This window comes from Engraulis encrasicolus, chromosome 7, assembly GCF_034702125.1.
Source record: "Engraulis encrasicolus isolate BLACKSEA-1 chromosome 7, IST_EnEncr_1.0, whole genome shotgun sequence".
In the NCBI taxonomy this organism is placed as follows: domain Eukaryota; kingdom Metazoa; phylum Chordata; class Actinopteri; order Clupeiformes; family Engraulidae; genus Engraulis; species Engraulis encrasicolus.
In genome coordinates this window covers 49,975,451-49,995,459 of record NC_085863.1, presented here as the reverse complement: position 1 = coordinate 49,995,459, position 20,009 = coordinate 49,975,451, and the positions used below count along the sequence as shown (strand labels likewise).

The 20,009-nt window shown below is 43.9% G+C and overlaps 1 protein-coding gene across 1 annotated transcript in view; it reads right to left on the bottom strand.

Moving 5' to 3' along the window:
* apbb3 (amyloid beta (A4) precursor protein-binding, family B, member 3) overlaps positions 1–19,168 on the bottom strand; it is a 45,740-nt gene extending 26,572 nt beyond the window's left edge. The window contains exons 1-2 of the mRNA XM_063202263.1: positions 18,755–19,168; positions 184–371 (exon numbers count right to left, since the gene is read on the bottom strand). Coding sequence (XP_063058333.1) covers positions 184–371; positions 18,755–18,803 — 237 coding nt within the window. The 5' untranslated portion in view covers positions 18,804–19,168. The remainder of the gene's footprint in view (positions 1–183; positions 372–18,754) is intronic.
* Between the last annotated feature and the right edge of the window lie 841 nt (positions 19,169–20,009).

Genomic DNA, 20,009 nt, shown 5'->3' with positions numbered 1-20,009 from the left:
ATGTATAGTGTCCTACCCTCACATGTGAACCTTTCCTAGTCTGTTTCTCCCTTAATATTAGTGTCAGATTCAAACCAATGCAGTTCTGGGGTGCTACCTTGCTACTGAAAAGGCACACCAAGTATGATTGAAATCCGTGTCGGTTGGGTCCCAAAGTGTCTGATTTCACGTGAAATGACCCGCCTTGAGATTGCTGGCAGTGATGCCATTGATGGCATTCTGCTCGTCCTCGGCGGTGTAGGACGGATGCTGCCACTGCGTGGTGCCCGTGGGCACGTGCCAGTAGTAGGTGCCCGTGCTGTCCCGTATGGTGCGCCATCCTGGAGGTAGGTCCGAGTCCAAGCCCAAATTCTGGTCTGCCCATATATTGTCTGAGAGATAAAGAAAGAGAGAGAGAGACAGATAGAGACACAGAGAGATGTGTTTCATTTTCAACCATACTATTTACTACTGTACTGTATATACAAACATATAAGGATATATTTCACAAATAGCTTGACCATAATTAGGGATGCGATATCGGTATCGGTGTATCGGTATCGGGTTCAGATATCAACATAATTCAGAGATCGGATCGGATCGGAATTTTCCCAAAGTATCGGAACTTTCCTGATACTGACATTGAGCCATTTCCAATGTTAATTTGAAATCATAACACTTGCATATTAGTTTTCAGGATGGGATTGTTACTTTTTTACTTGTTACTTTTTACTTATTAATTGGTGTCCTGTTCTTCTAACTTCCTTCTCTGACCAAATAGCCTACTTGGGCCTACCTCAAGTTGAAACCCATGCATATATGTGGTTTTGGTATAGGATCAGAGTAGTATCGGTATCGGCAGCTATCCAAATTTAGATATCGGGATCGGATCGGAAGTGAAAAAATGTGTATCGGTGCATCCCTAACCATAATACAACGCAACTAAAAGATCAACAACAGTTGCTGTATGCAAGGATCATGACCTCATTATACATTGTGACAACAATGGCGTTGTAAATGTTTTCATGATCATTTTTACAGTGAATGTCCAAGACATGCGGGCAGCTTGCATGGTGTTACTCGCTGATGTTGAATGAGCACAACTATTCAGAAGCTCAGCTCCAACTGACAATGCATTTTAAGCACACACACACACACGCACACACACACACACACACACACACACACACACACACACACACACACACAGGCACATACGCACACGCACACACACTTATCATTTCACTGCCAGTAATCCTTTTTGGTAATATGTCCTGCCACTGAGACCTCAAAACTCTCACTATTGTCACTGATGCCGTTTTAAAATGCAGCGTCATTACAGCCACGAGTGCTCGTCATCTCTCCCTCTCTCCAGAGTTAGAGGTGAATCTATGCCACCGAGATGACCTTGTTTCAGCTCTGAATGCCACACACGTGACCAGTACAACAGATGGATGACACACAGTCCTACATGAGCATGTCATTTCACATCATGATGATGACGATGATGATGATGATGTCTTTCACAAGTATAGATATGAGTAATTAATTTGATGAAAATGATGATAAGGAGGAAAAGAAGGATGATGATGATTAATATGGTGATGATGATGATGATGGTGGTGATGGGGGTGATGGCAAGTTGATTCAGGATTCTGGGCTGAAAAAGAGATTACATTTTTGAATTCCCAATATCAGTACTTCACTGGACAGAGGAGAGGACATACATTTAAGTCTGTTTCACTGTCAACTGGATGTGCACTGGATATGTGCAGGGTAAATTTGCGGGATGTGAAACTCAGTCTCACCCTTTCTCTCTCGCGCTTGCTGCTTGAGTTACACGTGGTGGTCTTACTCTAAAAATAGCTCATTTTGCTGTGCTAGAGGGCAGCAAGCAACAGAGGTCGTATGAGTTTACGTTATTTATTTATTTCATGGCACATGTGACCGTGCCAGGGCTGCTAGTGCTTAGTATATTAGCGAGGCAGAATAAAAAAAGTGGCCGAGGAGGGAGCAGTGATGGGGGTGGGAAGATAGAAGTGGGTCAGTAGTGACATGAACGAAGCACCATGGCGGCACGGGCGCGCAAAAGAGAAGAGAGATGCCTCCTGTGCCGGAGTGCCATCAGCCCTACGGGGGCAGAGGGGAGGGAGAGGAAGAGTGTGTGGAGTGGAGTAAAGTAGCATTAGACCCCTCAGCATTAGGTGGCACGTGGTGATACATGGCAGGCTGGGGGAAGTAGACTAGTGGAGGTTAGTGGGGATGTGGAGTATATGCTTGGCACATGAAGAGGAGATGATGGCAGTGATGCCTCTGTGGCTGTGCCATAGGAAAGATGCTGCTACTGCCACATGGGGATGGTGGTTGGTGGGGGGGTGCGCCATTAGACCCCTAAGCCATAGGTGGTAGTACATGAAAAAGTGACTGGGTGCGGTGGATGGGGTGCTGAGAGCTGAGAAGTAATGGGGTTAGTGGGAATGGAGTATGCTTCGGATATGAAAGTTAGATTGCGTGCACTGATATTGTTGATGATTTGTTTATCAGCATTGTTTTGCCGCTGCTCTTTGCCATTGATGTTTTGTTCATCTGTGCTGCAGAATAGAAGTTGCCATGGCCACTGCAAAATGGGGCGAGGGCTGGGGAGTACTAGACCCAGCAGCGTGAGGTGGTACATGGAGATATAGGCAGGGTAGGGCAGTGTGGAGATGTGGGGGTTAGCGAGGAAGTCAGGAAGGAGACTCAGAGTATGCTTCAAAGTGGAAGCGCTCACTGGAGAAATAAAAAAGCAAGATGGGAGCAGTGTGCGGACATTCATTTTTATTTTCATATGCTTCAAAGTGGCACATCAAATCACTTATGCTTCACAGGAGCACATCAAAGTGAGCATCGGAGATGCACTAAACCTATTTGGATGATTGGCTAATTCTTAAAAAAAAAATAGTAAGAAATAAGGGTATAAAAAGCCGTAGTACTACCCATTTCCACCAAAACAATTACATTAGAGTAAGGTTTGTCATCAGGAAGACTTTAGTCTCTTCTTCCAAATATACGATCGCGCTCATGACGGGCAACTGGGTGCATATCAAAGGCATGCAAAAGGACAGCTCCTCTCTATATATAGCCTCATTGGTACACATGCCCGTTGTGCATGCATGCTTGCACACATACACACACATAGACAGAGGCATACTCCCACACACATAAGACCTCAGCCAAAGCAGTACGCACATCCCAGGTTTTGAACAAGAAGCAGGACAAGTGCACACACACACACACACACACACACACACACACACACACACACACACACACACACACACACACACACACACACACACACACACACACACACACACACACACACACACACACACACACACACACACACACATTCTCCCTCTCACACGACACACACAACTGAAGATAAGGTAAAGTTGAAGAGAAGTCTGCAAATTGAAAAGTGAAGAAGTAAGAGCAAAACGACTGCCTCGACAGAGGCCGATCGATGGCTCACTGTGTAAGTTTCATCTTCAATCCTGTGTGTCCCGTGGGAAACGATGACCCCGGCAGATTACACCGAGCTGTACCCCTGTACATGTCCATGATTGATTGAACTGTGAGTCAGAGAAGCCGGCCCTCCTGCATCACAATGAGTCTACATGTCAAGGGCAAAGGCTTTCACTGCAACAGGGCGCAGGAGTTTCACAAGTCATCAGTAGGAGCAGCACTAAACCCTGATTCATACCCTATACGTTTTTCATCAACAGTATGTAAATTAATCTGTTCATACCTTCTAATTGTCAACATCATACCTTGGTCTGTAGGCTATTTTACATGTGATGCATTTTTCCTGGATAATCTTACAATCGTCAATATTGTGTCAAACTATGAGCGAAATTGACTGTTAGAATATGTGAAACACTCCACACGAATCCGTAACCGTCTCACACATAGTGTATGAATGGGTCGGTAGCACAGGATGATGCAAAGGAGCAGAGTTTGATAGGGGCCCACACAGAGGACTTCTTTCAGAGAGCCACAACTATAATGCAATGCAGAGGTGGGCAAACTCAGGTCCGTGGACCACATGCAGCATGCTGAAGCATTTACCGTAATCTGGCCCACAGCACCTTTACAAGAAAGACGTTTTAAATCCAAAATTATAATCTCAACCAACATTATTATTAAAATGGCATTATTAAAATGGCCATGGTCTCAACAGGGCCCCCAACAACAATACGGGAGGGCCCAGGGCCCAAGGGCAAATGCCCTGCTTGCCCCCCACCATAGCTCTGCTCCTGTCAATATTGAAAAGCTGATGTGCCCCTTGGGCCAAAATAATTGCCTGCTCGTGTTCTAGCACCTCCCCAAGTCACCAGTGTTACTTTCTGTGTACAAGCAACAGCATTGTGAAAATGTCCGCATTGCAGAGTAAAATGGGAACTATTGATTTTATAATGATTTGAATCGTTATTGATGATTTCAAGGGATTCAACTTTTGGATTGTTCTGCCCTTGACTTTTCTGTAGCAGAATGGTGCTGCTGCCGTTCAATCTTAATTTCATCACATGCCAGAACTCATGAATCAAAGCATATGTGAAAATGGATTTTACTTACACTGTTACACTGTCATCATGGATTGAGGTTAGATTGCGATTCAATTGCATGGACCGCTCACAATTAAAAACAGCGTCTCTGTGCCAGCTTGCGTAACCTTTCCCAGTAAATCTTCTCACGTCTTACAGGCTGTCTCCATGTAATCCTCCAGGCAATACAGGGACCTGACAAGCCTCTTTACATAACTAAACACCTGTCGTCTTGTCACTAATCCCAATGTAATTGAATATGTTTCAATGAGTTTAGTCTGAGAGTGTTAACCATTGAGATGATGGTGGCATGACTCCAACTCCAACTGATGCTACTCAAGTCCCCCATGAGGACTTTAGTCAGTTCTCATAATGGTTCCCAAAAGCCAAGTCAAATGGAGCCATGTTGAGTGTTTTCATTTCCACTCCCATCAGTGAGCTGTAAATTCAGCCCAATCATATTTGTCTTGGTGAACAATGTGTGGATATTCTTTCTCCTACTTCACCTGCACCTGCAATCATTGTTTGAAGATGTGAAAGCACTTCACACTTTTTTTAAAAAACACATTTGCCTTTGTAACAACTGTCAACTTTTTACGTCTGTCATGAAGTCTGTACATTTTAACGGACTTCACTGCTTAGATATAGGCAGGCATGTTTAAAACAAGGCCAAACAACAGCTCTTAAGTCCAAGAGCACCTTGAAATTAAAGTGACATTGGCCAAGAGCAACAGATTCCGGGCTTTAGGTTTCCAGGTCTCTGTGTCCTTGTGGGCTCTCCTGACAGATAGTAAAAAGTGCTGACTAAACATAAAGGCCCCAGGAGACAATATAATCCTGTGACCTCACTTATTATAATACTGTTGGCCAGAATGCTACATAAAATATATGCCCCCTGCCAGTCTACAGCATCGTCCTCACTGACTCTACCCCACCATATGGCGCCTGGCACTGATGCAGTGGCGTTTGAAAACAGAAGCATTACAATATTATAAATTATAATACTAAGCCCTGAAGAAAGTATTACACTTTTTGTCATTTTTACTAAGCCCTGAAGAAGGTTGCATGCAACCAAAACGCATTGGCTTCTCCCGGCCAATAAGGGTCTTAACTTCAGAGTGCCCCATGGCATTTTTCCTAAACTTATTTCACTAATTGTTTAAAGCTTCAATTTGTACTAGTCAGTACTGAAATACATCAGTATTTAAGTAGTTGTTTATGACTTTTTTATCAGAATTAAATACAAACGTTTGTATGTGTGGTATTAGAACACCCATGACGGTGGGTTGATGCTCTGTATGTGTTTGACTGCAAAGTACAGTTTGAGTTTGTAAATATGGAGATTATTGGATGACCCAGAACTGATATTGTTGCTGTCACTGTTTGCTGTTATCTCAGTTAAGTTGACTTAAGGGGACATCCCCCCCCTATTTCATGTGGTGGCTCAAACACCTGGGGTGCCACTGGCCCTGACAAGACAAAGGGGCACTTTGGGGTGGGGGGTTGCAGTATATAATCTCACCTAAGAAATTCCTCTGGGAGTCTCTTTCCATCTCTAAAGGGGCTCCAACCTCTGTCTTTCTCTCCCTCTCTCCCTCTCTCTTTCTCTCTCTCTCTGTCTATCTATCTTGGGTAAACTGTATTTGATTTCACTGTACCCTATGTAACCTACAGTAACCTTGAGTTAAATGTAATGTTACCTTGCAGTTGATAATTAAATTGTCATATATAACATTCATTCATTTGCATCTCCTCATCTGTATCATGCCATTTGCCTTTCCTGTGTCTTAAGTTAAGTTAACACTGCTTCTGTTTCAAATGCCCACTCCTTTCCGTCGTTGGTTAGGAATAAAGTGGAGGGAAAAGTTATTTTATACTTTTACAGTGGTGCGCCCGACGTGATCCCTGGATGAGCAAAAATTTGGAGTCAGATTAACGAAAACAATTCTGCATCGGGACGTGTGAACAAATCTGAGGGTTGGTGAGTAGGAATCTAACTTATTTTAAGCACATTGGCAAAGTGATAAAATCTCACCAGCAAATTCAGAAGCTTCAGCTATCCTTCCCATGCAGAATGGACAAACATTTGGGCAGAAGTAAACTTCTGAACGCAGTGAAATGCAATGTGGCTGATACATTAGATAAGCTGGCTACCAAACGCATTACGGTAGAATCTAAGGAGGAAGATATATATCATTACTGGTTGTTTTATGGCATGCGTAAGACAAAAGCAAAGCAACGCAAATATTCTGAAGGCATTATGCATATACTGTTTGAGAAGCAGCAGAAAGTGATTGAAGAACAAAATGAGAAAATTGAACGGCTGAATGATTTCCTTGCAACTGTTGTGAAAAATATGGAATTCATAAATTGGAAAATGAATCGTGAGCGCACCGATGCCGCTGGCACATCTGCCCGCGCGCCATGTGATGCCGAGACAAAAGCTGTGGTTAGCGACGCCTCTATAGAAGAGCGCAGTGTGGCTGCTCTCCGATGCCTTGCACGGTCGAGCAAACAAAGGCCCCAAAAGAAGCGCACTAGGCGAAAAGTAAGCGATCACAGCAAATGTTGTAAATCCTGCAACAAAGCAGGACATGACGCGCAAAAATGTTAGCAAATTGGTCACGGGCATCCTCCGCCATACTTTCTCAAGCGTCGCGCATCACTCGAGACTGATAATGATCAAAGCAGCTCGTGTGACTCGCCGACCTTCGAAAGATATCGCGCAGGACCCCCGCCGCCACCTCCAAGAAGGAAAAAATCCACAAATGTTCACGACATGCCTATGATTTTCAGACCGTTGCTCCACTATGCGTATGATGGATGATTTGTGTATTTCTCCCAGTATGAACAGTATTCACACAGGTTTTGACCAGATGTGTTTACGCCATCTTAAGAGTTTATTTCGAAGTGAGATGCCCACTGACCAGCGCAATTAAATGCCGACAGAGTCACACTGCAGCGGGTCGGTAAGAAAGACACGTTTGTTTGCTAATGAGCATAGACTTCTCATAGCCATGTAATGCATTACTGTGTCCCCACCGCGTGGCTTTAGTAAATTGCGCACGGGGCATTTTCACGTTTTAAAAGTTATCACCTTAGCTGTTTACCTCGCCACCTTCAAGAAATTATTCACAATGCCTGTTATATTCATACTGCACATGTGAAAGTTGAAAGGTTATATAATATGTCTTAGCTGTTGTGTGTGCTTACAAAGCCATAGACAGGCTGTTTGCAGGTTGGAACTGTTTAGGCTCGTCTAAAAGGCTGTCCTTCTTTGCATAGACTAGACTAGAGCAGTAGGAGACTTTTATGTTGTGCTTGTCTCGTCTAGTTGTGTGCATCGGATAGCTGTTTGAAGACTAGAGCTGTTTATGTGTGAAACCGCAAAGGCCTTGCTTTTAGTATTATTACCTACAACCAAATATTGTGTGGAAGAATATTTACCTGATTATGTGTCCTAACTAAAAGTTATCTATTTGAGGTTGCAAATGAGCTGGTGCCATTATGTAAGTAGCAAGGCTGCAAAGTACAGTCAAAGTCTACAATTAGGGAAAATGTGAAGCCCTGCCCTGTAGCCTGCCCTGAGCAAAAAAAAAAGGCCTGAGGCAAAGAAGCATTAATAAAATGGCCTCAGTTAGCAACAAGTGAGATAACACTCATAGGACACACTACTGTTCATTTCTTCTCTGACAATAATGTAAACACCAATGTGATGCTAAATATGTGAATATATTCTGTAACAGACCAGAAGACTGGTTAGCTGGGATGAAATTACAAGTGTAATGTATTTTAACTGTTTCAATGAAAACCTCTGATGCAGCTGTTTCAAGCCATATGCTGTGTCTCTCAGTCAATCATTCTGTATGCAAATGCCTAAACTCTGAAAAGACTGATAAGATAAGAAGACTGCCAGAATTCGACACCCCTCCCTGATAAAGGATGCCTGCTGTGACGGACCCCTTAAGAGAAAACCTTTAGTCACATGTCGCCACACAGAAAACTGATGTGATTTTACATTCATCAGTGCCCTGTGTGAAACAGTACCAGGTTCCACCAGCCATCAACATTATCATCTCCAGCCATCCATTGTTTTGTGATTCAATGCGATTTTGACATATCTCATTGTATCAAAGGGTCAACTGTAAATATGGAGATTATTGGATGACCCAGAACTGATATTGTTGCTGTCACTGTTTGCTGTTATCTCAGTTAAGTTGACTTAAGGGGACATCCCCCCCCTATTTCATGTGGTGGCTCAAACACCTGGGGTGCCACTGGCCCTGACAAGACAAAGGGGCACTTTGGGGTGGGGGGTTGCAGTATATAATCTCACCTAAGAAATTCCTCTGGGAGTCTCTTTCCATCTCTAAAGGGGCTCCAACCTCTGTCTTTCTCTCCCTCTCTCCCTCTCTCTTTCTCTCTCTCTCTGTCTATCTATCTTGGGTAAACTGTATTTGATTTCACTGTACCCTATGTAACCTACAGTAACCTTGAGTTAAATGTAATGTTACCTTGCAGTTGATAATTAAATTGTCATATATAACATTCATTCATTTGCATCTCCTCATCTGTATCATGCCATTTGCCTTTCCTGTGTCTTAAGTTAAGTTAACACTGCTTCTTTTTCAAAGAGGGGAGGGAGGGGAGGGATGCCCACTCCTTTCCGTCGTTGGTTAGGAATAAAGTGGAGGGAAAAGTTATTTTATACTTTTACAACTTTCATTGGAACATAAACGTAAAATGGGGCATGACATTTTGTGCAACATCATAGAAAGTATGCCTGGGCCGGGGATAGGGCATTATGACGGCATGCTGATGGCAAATTATAGCCGAAGTAAAGGCCAAATAAGGACACAAAGTATCTTGAGAGCGCAGCTTTCAGACTCCATTAAAAACTGTTGCACTATCTGATCCATCTGTAGAGTCTAGAATTTCATAATTGGGTGGTGAGTGTGTGAGCTAGTGGAACTGTACTCAGCCTGTCTTCAGGTGAGTATTTCATACAATCGTGACCTTTGCAAAATACCAACCTGCTGCTAAATCAGAAAATGTACAAAAATCCTGTCAAGGGCGTGTGTGTGTGTGTGTGTATTTTGTATCTAGAGATTGTAGATGTGATTCCCTGTCGTGTGTACAGATATCAAAGTGGGTAGGGGGGTGTAGGAGCATCACTCGGCTACAGCCTCACCCACAGGTGCCCTTGAGTGAGGCGTCTAACTACCTATGACTCCCCTCAGGCACTGCAGCAAATGGCAGCTCACTGCTGGTGTAGGTGTATGCCACGTTAGGCAAAACGCCTCCCAAAAAAATATTAAAGAAAAAAAAACTTGGCAACACTTGGCTTTGCTGTGGCCTAAAGGTAGGGCACTGGGTTACTGCCACCGGGTTCGATTCCGGCCCTGGTCATTTGCCAAACCTTCCCTGTCTCTCTCTCCTTATTTCCTGTCCCTCTGTAACTGTCCTGTCACAATAAAGGCACCAAAAAAAACAAAAATATGTTTTTAAAAAAACACAAAAACTTGGCAACAATCGAGGGGTGTGGTGGCTCAATGAGCTAAGATGCCATACCATTACACCGGCGACCCCGGTTCGATTACGGCCTAAGGTCCTTTGCCGATCCTTCCCCATCTCTCTCTCTCTCTCCTACTCATTTCTTGTCACACCCACAAACTGTCCTATCTCAAAGAAAAGCATAAAAGCCTAAAAAACTTGGCTACATGCTTCCAGTTTCTTAAAGGCTTTAGTTTAGCTACAGTCAAAATCTTTCAGTCTGTATTGTTTTTAGATTGACAGCACAGTTTGAGATGCCGCTAAAACGCTGTCAGTAAACAATGTCACTGTCTTTTTTCCCCATCCCTCCCACTGTTTCTCCCTCAATAGTGTTTCCGTGTCTTGCTCGCTGCTGCCTTACTTCCTTTCTTCCCCATCCTCCCCCGTCCTGTCTCCACTCTTTCTTTCTCCTACTCTCTTTGTCTGTCCCCCTCTCTGTCTACATCTTTTCCTCACCAAGCTCCCCTTTCTCTCTGTGCTCAACACACCCCCCTCTCTGACTTCCTTTTTTCAAAGTTCTTACATCCTATTCCACTCCACTCCACTCCACTCTCTCTCTCTCTCTGTCTCGCTTCCGTTCTTCAAGTTCTCACTTCCCTCTCTCTTTCACCGCTCCGCTCCACTCTCCTTGCTATTTTCTCCTCACACAGGCCTCTAGGTCATCAATCACTAGGCCTGTCCAGACACCTTTCATTTCCCTTGGCAGCACAGGAGCTAAAAGGGGCTGTGATAACCTGCCGCGCCACACTGACTACTAGGCCATGCCATGCTGTGCCACCCCATGCTGAGCTCCTGCAGCCCTCACCCCTTACACCCCCACACGATGCCAGCAAGTGGCGGCACTAGGGGCCTCAATGAAAATGGTCAAAAATCATCCCCCTGTAAAACATGCATTCCTTCTTCACATATTGTGTTAAAGTTGCAACTACATTTTCAAAAAAATCTCTGACCATCCCCCCTGCTTTGATTTTACAACTTGGCCACAGACTAGGGCTGTAATGATATTGTATCGAAGCAAGATATCGTGAGATGCAGAGTCACGATATTGTATCGTGGTGCTGCAAGAAGTTCAAAATTCTTGGGGGTATCGAACTGTAGGTCAAGCATTGTGATACGAACCGAATCGTGAGTTGAGTGTTTCGTTAAAGCCCTAGGTGGCACCATGACAGAAACAAGCTGGAAAACCAGTTGGTCAGATATACTATAGGATTACAACCAATCGATTCACCCAGGCCAAATATATTGCACTGTAGCACCAAAGCCATTTATTCACCTTGCACAGGCCAGGCCGACAGGTATATGAGGGCACTGATAACTCAAACGATAAAGCTAACTGATGGATCATTATCTCCATAAAGAGTCTGACCAGCCATTTTCATATCTGGGTAAAATATTACTAGGACATCACACGCACCAATGAACCTGCAAGATATCAACTGTTGTTGTACTACAGAAAACAAAATTGGTATCGTTGTAGCATAGTACTACATGTAATGTTCCCTGGAAACACAATCATACAGTGCCATATTTCTCAAAAAAAATGCTGTATACTGCAGCAACAGCCATGAGATCACTCTTGAGTACGGTATGGTTCATATGTTGGGTGTCATATTTTTGTTCATGCAGAATGTTGGGTGTCATATTTCCAATCTGAAAACCGCAGGTTAAGTATGCATGTACAGTATGCATTTAATGTACCGTAGCGTGACTGTTTTCATGATCTGGCTTCCTGTAATCAATACATGCCTTTCATTTTGAAAACCACAGGTATTATGTGAAGGCTATGTACTACTATTTCATACATGTGCAACTGTTTTCATGATCTGGCTTCCTGTAATGGACACAGTACCATGGGCGGTTCTAGACGGGGGCCAGGGTGGGCCAGGGCCCCTGTAGGTTTCCTCCTGGCCCCTGTTGTGGCCCCTGTGCTGAACAGCCAATGACTGCGACATGATACATTTTGCTATATTATATATTCATAAAATTAAAAATGTATCTCTTTTGCCAATTTATGTGCCCCCCTGAAAAAATAATGGCCCCACCTCGACCCCCCTTGTAATTTTGGTCTAAAACCGCCCCCGGCAGGTACAGTACAGCCTTTCATGATGAAGAGCGCAGGGCAGTGCAGGCTTAGTGTAACTGTAACAGCCGTGGAGGCAGGAGAGGATGTTTGTGAATTATTGATGCTCTCCACTGGGACTGGGAGCGAGCAATATATAACCACTGGTCCCTATAGCAACACATCACCCCACCGGTGGGATCTAGGAAATCTGAGTCATGTATGGTGTGGTGTGTGTATGGTGTGTGTGTGTGTGTGTGTGTGTGTGTGTGTGTGTATGTGTGTGTGTGTGTGTGTGTGTGCGTGCGTGCGTGCGTGCGTGCGTGCGTGCGTGCGTGCGTGCGTGCATGTGTGTCAGGGAAGCCGACAGGTAGGGACAAAGGGGTCAGTTGTTCCGGGTTCAGGGAGAGATGGGGCCCAAAATTGTGATCCCATTACATTGTGCCTATTGTGTGTGTGTGTGTGTGTGTGTGTGTGTGTGTGTGTGTGTGTGTGTGTGTGTGTGTGTGTGTGTGTGTGTGTGTGTGTGTGTGTGTGTGTGTGTGTGTGTGTGCGTGTGCGTGTGTGTACTGATGTTGTTTCATCCAATGTCACTGTTGTCTCTCTACGATCGCCCAGGTTGCTGGCAATGTGCAACTGCTGGGCACCTCCTTGCATCGATTCTGCCAATCTCCTGCATCTTTCCTGGCCAAAGCTCTTTAGGTTCAATGCAGAAAATAGAGATTGAGAGCCTCCTAATGCTACTTTGCATTCATCTCATTCCTTATCAAACATGGTGGAAACGCAGCAGTAGTAAAAATGGAGTAAATGGAGCTTCAGAGCTTTGTCAAATAAAGTACCCAAGGAGGTAAGTGGGGTTGACACACATAACATATGGAGAGAGAGAGAGATTTGGATGGGAAATTTCATAAAGACAAAGAGAAAGACAGAGAGAGAGACAGATAGGGTGCTAATGAGGGAGAGAGAGAGAGAGAGAGAGAGAGAGAGAGAGAGAGAGCATGAAAGAGAGAGAGAGAGAGAGAGAGAGAGAGAGAGAGAGCGCGAGAGAGAGAGAGAGAGAGAGAACATAGGGCCACACACATAAATGTAATCACAACTTATAAACTTGTCTCCAATCCCAACTCATGCACACTCATCGTTACGTTGTTGACATTCATGTTGAGTCATAAATATCAAATATGATCGCGCCTGAGTGGGCATTTGAGTATGGAATGGGGCCAGGAATCCTGAAGATTGAGCCCAGCATGATTTAAAGGGGCTGTATGGGGTGGCCTGGTGGCGTACTTAAGTGTAGCTCCTATCCAGGCGGTGCACATATTATAGGATTGCCACATTATACACAACATGTGCTACATTACACATTATGACTAAGATGACCTGGATGAATGATAATTCTTTTGAGCGTTGGCACAGTCAAACTACTAGGCCTGTGTGAAGTGGGGCAGAGTGCTCCAGAGAGCTCCATAGAGGTCCACTTGTACGTAAGTGTGTCTCTACGTACTTCAGTGATTCACTGGCTGATGACCGAGTGAGTGACTGGGCCACTTGATCCCATCATGCTTCAAAGTGTCTGTTTTTTTCTCTCTGCCTGTGGCCAGTAGCCAATCACCGGCAAGTGCAATGGCATCATCATCAGAGAGGCCAATCACCGGCAAGTGCAATGGCATCATCATCATCAGAGAGGCCAATCACCGGCAAGTGCAATGGGCAGCTCTTACGTCTCAGACTGACTGATTGGCAACAGTGCAGATAATCCTGAAACTTCTTCAAGCCTCTGCCTCTAATTAGAAAAAAAACTGATTGTGGCAACACAGAGATGGAGCAAGAGAGAGAGACCTGGAGAGTGAGCAGAGGAGAGGGTGAGAGAGAGAGAGAGAGAGAGAGAGAGAGAGAGAGAGAGAGAGAGAGAGAGAGAGAGAGAGAGAGAGAGAGAGAGGAGAGCGAGTGGGAGAGTGAAACACAGAAAGAGGGAGAGGGAGAGAGAGAGAGAGACAGACAGACAGACAGACAGGCCAAATGTCCTCTGTTCGGGTAGACTTCAAAGCATACACACACATGAAGTTAAGAGTTTGTTTGTTTATACAAGGAGGAAATAATGGTGGTGATGATGATGATGACCGTGACAATGACGACAACAAGAGTGACAATGACGAAGGAGCAGAAGCTCAAAGCAGAAGTTGAAAAGGAAGCAAGGAAGTCTGTGTGTTTTTATTTATTTGTGTACTAAGTACGTCAGGCAACATCTGGAGTAGCCTGTGGCAATCCAATCCCTAAGGTGGCATGTGTGATGTGATGACCTGATCTAGTCAGCTGATCTGGAGCTGGGCTTGCTTGGTGGAGGGATTAGTAGGCATGGCGACGGATAATAAAATCAATCTGGAGCCCTGCTGTCAAACATCACGGAACGGAACGGGCAGAGAACTCTTAAGACCAGCCACATGCTACCAGACACTCTGATGTTTTTCTTTGAACTCGTCCACCCCCCTTTAAAGGTGCACTGTGTAGGATGGTGGCCAAAGGAGGTATTGCAACTATGCTGCTCACTGAAACTAAATGCTGCCAATTGCCAAATTTGGTCTTCTCATGAATATGAACTAAATAAAGAACTAATATTTACTAGTATGACCAAAGCACAGTATGTTTTACAGCTAAAAATATGGACATTAAAAATGACAGACCATGGAGAAGATCCACCTTTTCATGTTTGAAAAATGCCATTTTCCCAGTCAAAATTAATACTAGAATTTGATGGTGGTGGTAAGTATTCATTAAAGAAGGTAGCATTGGTGAATGGGCAGCATGAATTCTGGAAAATAAGTACTTAAAATAGTATGCAGTGCACCTTTAAAGATGACACTTAATTGACAATCCTCATGTACCCTTTAATGAGAATTTTTTGACACCCCAGGTGTATTACAAAGTTTGGGTACTATTGTAGATAACACAAACTGTTCCACTACACTGCAACAGTCGTTGAAAAGACTTGATTACCATAGAACTACACTAGTGACATTACACTGGTAACAGTAAATAATACAGTAAAATTACTTTCTGGTAACAGCAAATTTATAACAGGAGCCGTGTCTTAATGGGTTAATGGCTTCTAATGTTTTAGTTTTTTAGGGAGTCCTTGGCAATAGTCATCATTAATAATGACGACACAGAGTGTTCATAACTTTGAAAGATAACACTGGTGATATTTACAATCAAAAGTGAACTCTGCTTTACAACAGTCATTACTGCATTTTGGCTTCCATGGACAGAGAGAAAGAGCTGTGTTTAAATCACAGCCTGTCTTAAATATTGCACTTTGCCTTTGGTTATTTTATCCTATCACCTGAGGTCATCATTTACAATCCCTGCACATCCTTTGTTATCCAGTTATAAAAGTCCCCTGCTTTGTGCTTTAGTAATACCCACACTCTGTTGCCCTACTGCAGAGGTCAACATCTGTCTCATCCCCTACTTGCATGGCTGTCTTTGTCTCAACCTTTTAGGGAGCAAATGGTAGACAGACAGACAGTCAAGCAGACAGACAGACACACAGACAGGGAACGAGAGAAAATAGACCAACAGAAAGGTAGACAGATATTGTGAGAAAGTCAAACTGACATAGAGATACAGACAGAGAACGAGAGAAAATAGACCAACAGAAAGGTAGACAGATAGTGTGAGAGAGAGACAGAGAGAGAGAGAGAGAGAGCTATTTTTAGACGGGTGACGTAGCCAGCCAGCTGTAACCCCTGGAAGGTATTATAATATCCCCAGAGATTCAGGCTGGCCTTGACCCCTCAGAGTCGGCACAATACAATACATACATCACCATCAACACCGACATGGACTGTTGCTTTAACGTAAAATGATTTGCTTAGTGAGTCTTTGTGTTGTACATCGGTGCAACAGTTACTCTGAACAAGGGTTGTGTGACTGTGTTTGTGGTAATGCATGAGCAATTGCTAGTGTGCTATATACAGTGCCCTCCATAATTATTGGCACCCCTGGTTGAGATGTGTTTTTTAGCTTCCAATTATTTTATTTTTTTTCTAAATAATATGGGACCTTAATGGAAAAAAAGAGAAAAATCCAACCTTCAATACAAGTGCATTTATTCAGTGGGGAAAAAATCCCACATAAAGAAATAATTATTTGACATCAAATAATGTGTGTCACAATTATTAGCACCCCTGGAGTTAATATTTTGTACAACCCCCTTTTGCCAACCAAACAGCACCTAATCTTCTCCTATAATGTTTCACAAGATGGGAAAAGACAGAAAGAGGGATCTTCAGCCATTCCTCTTTGCAGAATCTCTCTAAATCATCCAGAGACCTGGGTCCTCTCCTCTGTACTCTCCTCTTCAGCTCACCCCACAGGTTCTCAATGGGGTTGAGGTCAGGGGACTGAGATGGCCATGGGAGGAGCTTGATTTTGTGTCTGGTGAACCATTTCTGTGTAGATTTGGCCATATGTTTAGGGTCATTGTCTTGCTGAAAGACCCAGTGACGACCCAGCTTCAGCTTTCGGGCAGAGGGCAACAGATTTTGATTTAAAATGTCCTGGTATTTCAAAGCATTTATGATGCCATGCACCCTAACAAGGTTCCCAGGGCCTTTGGAAGCGAAACAGCCCCACAGCATCACTGACCCACCCCCATACTTCACAGTGGGTATGAGGTGCTTTTCAGCATGCGTATCTTTCGTGGTACGCCAGACCCACTTAGAGTGTTTGTTGCCAAAAAGCTCAATCTTGGTCTCATCTGACCAAAGCACACGGTCCCAGTTGAAGCCCCAATACCGCTTGGCGAACTCCAGACGCTTGCGTTTATGATTGTGAGTGAGGAAAGGTTTTCTCCGTGCATGCCTCCCAAACAGCCTGTTGGCGTGTAGACAGCGCCTGATGGTTGATTTGGAGACTTTGTGACCCCAGGATGCTACCATTTGTTGTAATTCTGTAACAGTGAGCTTTGGAGATCTTTTGATTTCTCTTACCATCCTCCTCACTGTGCGTGGTGGCAAAATAAACTTGGGTCCTCGTCCAGGCTTGTTTACCACTGTTCCAGTTGTTTTGAACTTCTTAATTATTCCTCTCACAGTGGATATGGGCAGCTGCAGTTGAGTGGCAATCTTCTTGTAGCCTCTGCCTGACCTGTGAAGGTCGACGCACATCTGCCTCACTTGTATGCTGTGTTCCTTTGTCTTTCCCATGTTTAAGAGTGGATAAGAGAAATGGCCTCGGTGTCACGTCATATTTATACCCCAGGGAAACAGGAAGTGATGAATTACTAATTAAATGTTCCTACATACTCTGGTAAACTTTGTAAACTACTGTAGAAATGACAGAAATGCTTCAATTATATTTATTTCCTGGGAATTGTTAAGGGTGCCAATAATTGTGGAACAGGTGATTTAATGAAAAATAATTCTTTTTTAGTCAGGGATTTTTTTATTTTCTTACAATTCATTTGAGTTGAAGGCTACATTTTCCTACAATTTTCAGTGTGACAGTATTCTTCTGCAATAAACACTGAATTTATTTTAAGGCTTTTAACACATCTCAACCAGGGGTGCCAATAATTATGGAGGGCACTGTAGGTTATTTGTTAATATAAGGCTGTCAAATAACGTCAACTGATTTTCTGTGTTCAAAGTTTACACTTCAAGGACTGTTGATGACAAAAACTGTTGATGACAGAGTCTCTGAGAAATCATGGACCTTGGGGGTACAATACAAGGTGATCCAACTAACTATTGTCCAAAAAGCAAGGCACTAAATTAACATTTTAATCATCAGCCAAAATGGCTATAGTAGATATTAATCTTACTAGCTAAACACATACTTACTAATGGGTCAAAGTTGTTCTTTTCTACCAGACAAACTGAAATTGCACCAGCATTTGGGCAGTTGGCTGCTGTTAATTTAGAGCCCTGCCAAAAAGTACATCAAACAGTATAACAAAATACCAACTTGGTGAATATAGAACAATACGGTTACACAGTGATAAATCAATTAAAAAATTATGTTATAGCCCATTTTGAAGTTCGGCTTTTCCGTTTTGAGTGCTTCATTAGAGATAAGCTTAAGATGCACTGGAGCTGTCCATGACACAGCACCTGTAGTGTACGGAGACAAGACAAGCAGTGGTGGCCCTGCACTGGAACTGAAGTAGCTCACAATGCAGAGCAGAAGCTGTGCCGTCTCCCCTTTAAACATGCTTCAGTGAAAAACAGGATGGGGTACTGTACTTGGACAGGTAGAGTCTATGTGTGTGTGTGTGTGTGTGTGTGTGTGTGTGTGAGAGAGAGAGAGAGAGAGAGAGAGAGAGAGAGAGAGAGAGAGAGAGAGAGAGAGAGAGAGAGAGAGAGAGAGAGAGAGAGAGAGAGAGAGAGAGAGAGAGAGAATTTGTTAGTGTGTGTGTGTGTGTGTGTGTGTGTGTGTGTGTGTGTGTGAGAGAGAGAGAGAGAGAGAGAGAGAGAGAAGAAGAAGAAGAAGAGAGAGAGAGGGGACAAGAGAGACAGAGAGAGAGAGAGAGAGAGAGAGAGAGGGAGAGAGAGAGAGTCTTGTTTGTGTGTTCGCTCACCGTCATAATTGACTATGATGATAGCGAGCATATAGTCCTTCCCCAGCATAGTGAGCGGTGGGTCTGTCCCGTTCCTGTTCCTGTTCCTGGGTCCTGTTCCTGATTCCTGGTCCCCTTGGGTTAGCTGAGAGACATTCCACTCCGAGATTCCCAGATGCCACCAACACCAGCCAAACTCTCTCTCTCTCCACTCCTCTCTCTCTACGCTCTCTACAACCACACACAGCGCCGCAAAGCACCCAGGGATTCTCTCACATGCCAAGAGGATTAAAATCTACACTCCTCTGTCTCGCTCTCTCTCGCTCCCTTACCCCCTCCTATGTCTCTATCTCTATCTGTCTGGCAATCTATCTATCTGTTCTTATCGTTCATTTGTTTTCCTGGCGTCTTGCTTGCCTTTCTCTCTCTCCAAGTAGTTTCTGAGCAGCTCTACTAACTGTTCCAGGATCAACATTCAAAACAACCCCATCCCCTTTCTTTGTGTGAATGCCCTCCCTTTCTCTCTCTCTCTCTCTCTCTCTCTCTCTCTCTCTCTCTCTCTCTCTCTCTCTCTCTCTCTCGCTCTCTTCTCTACTCTCGCTCTCTAGCTCTGATGGAGAGGCTGCATGGATGGATGGATGCGAGCTTGCGGCGCCGCCTTCCTTCTTTTTCTGCCCTCCGTAGCGCTTGTATTCAGTGAGACCTGCAGCTACACTGCCCCCCCTCCTACCCTCCTTCTCTCCTTCGCTCTCCTCTACCTCCCTACTCTTCCCTCCATCCCCTCCATCTGCCTTAAGGATGTATGTGTATGCTCTAGAGGTACAACCATGAAAAGGGGACCGTACATCATTTTCTGATCGGGCAAGCATGTTGTAAATGCTGTGAATGAAAAAAGAGTGAAATGAAGGGCTAATTGTATTAATATGAATTAATACTAATGCAAAATATTCATCAAATAATATCAACAATTCATATTCCATCTTTAAAGTGCAGAGCATTTTTGACAGAACATTCTGTATGTAAACTCTGCAGTAGTTATTCCAGGAAGAAACAACTTAATTTCAAATAGAGGAGGCTTGGATAGCCTACCTACAGTAGCTAGCTACTAATAGGCACACACAGTAAACATTTTAGAACACCACAAAAATGCAAACACACAGAGGTGTCTTGATAAGCTTGAAAAGCTACCTTAAGTGCCTCTTTAAATGAGTCAACATCACCACTTGATATTACTACCACCAGGGAGGAGTGAAAATCACAGCCTAGCACGTCATTG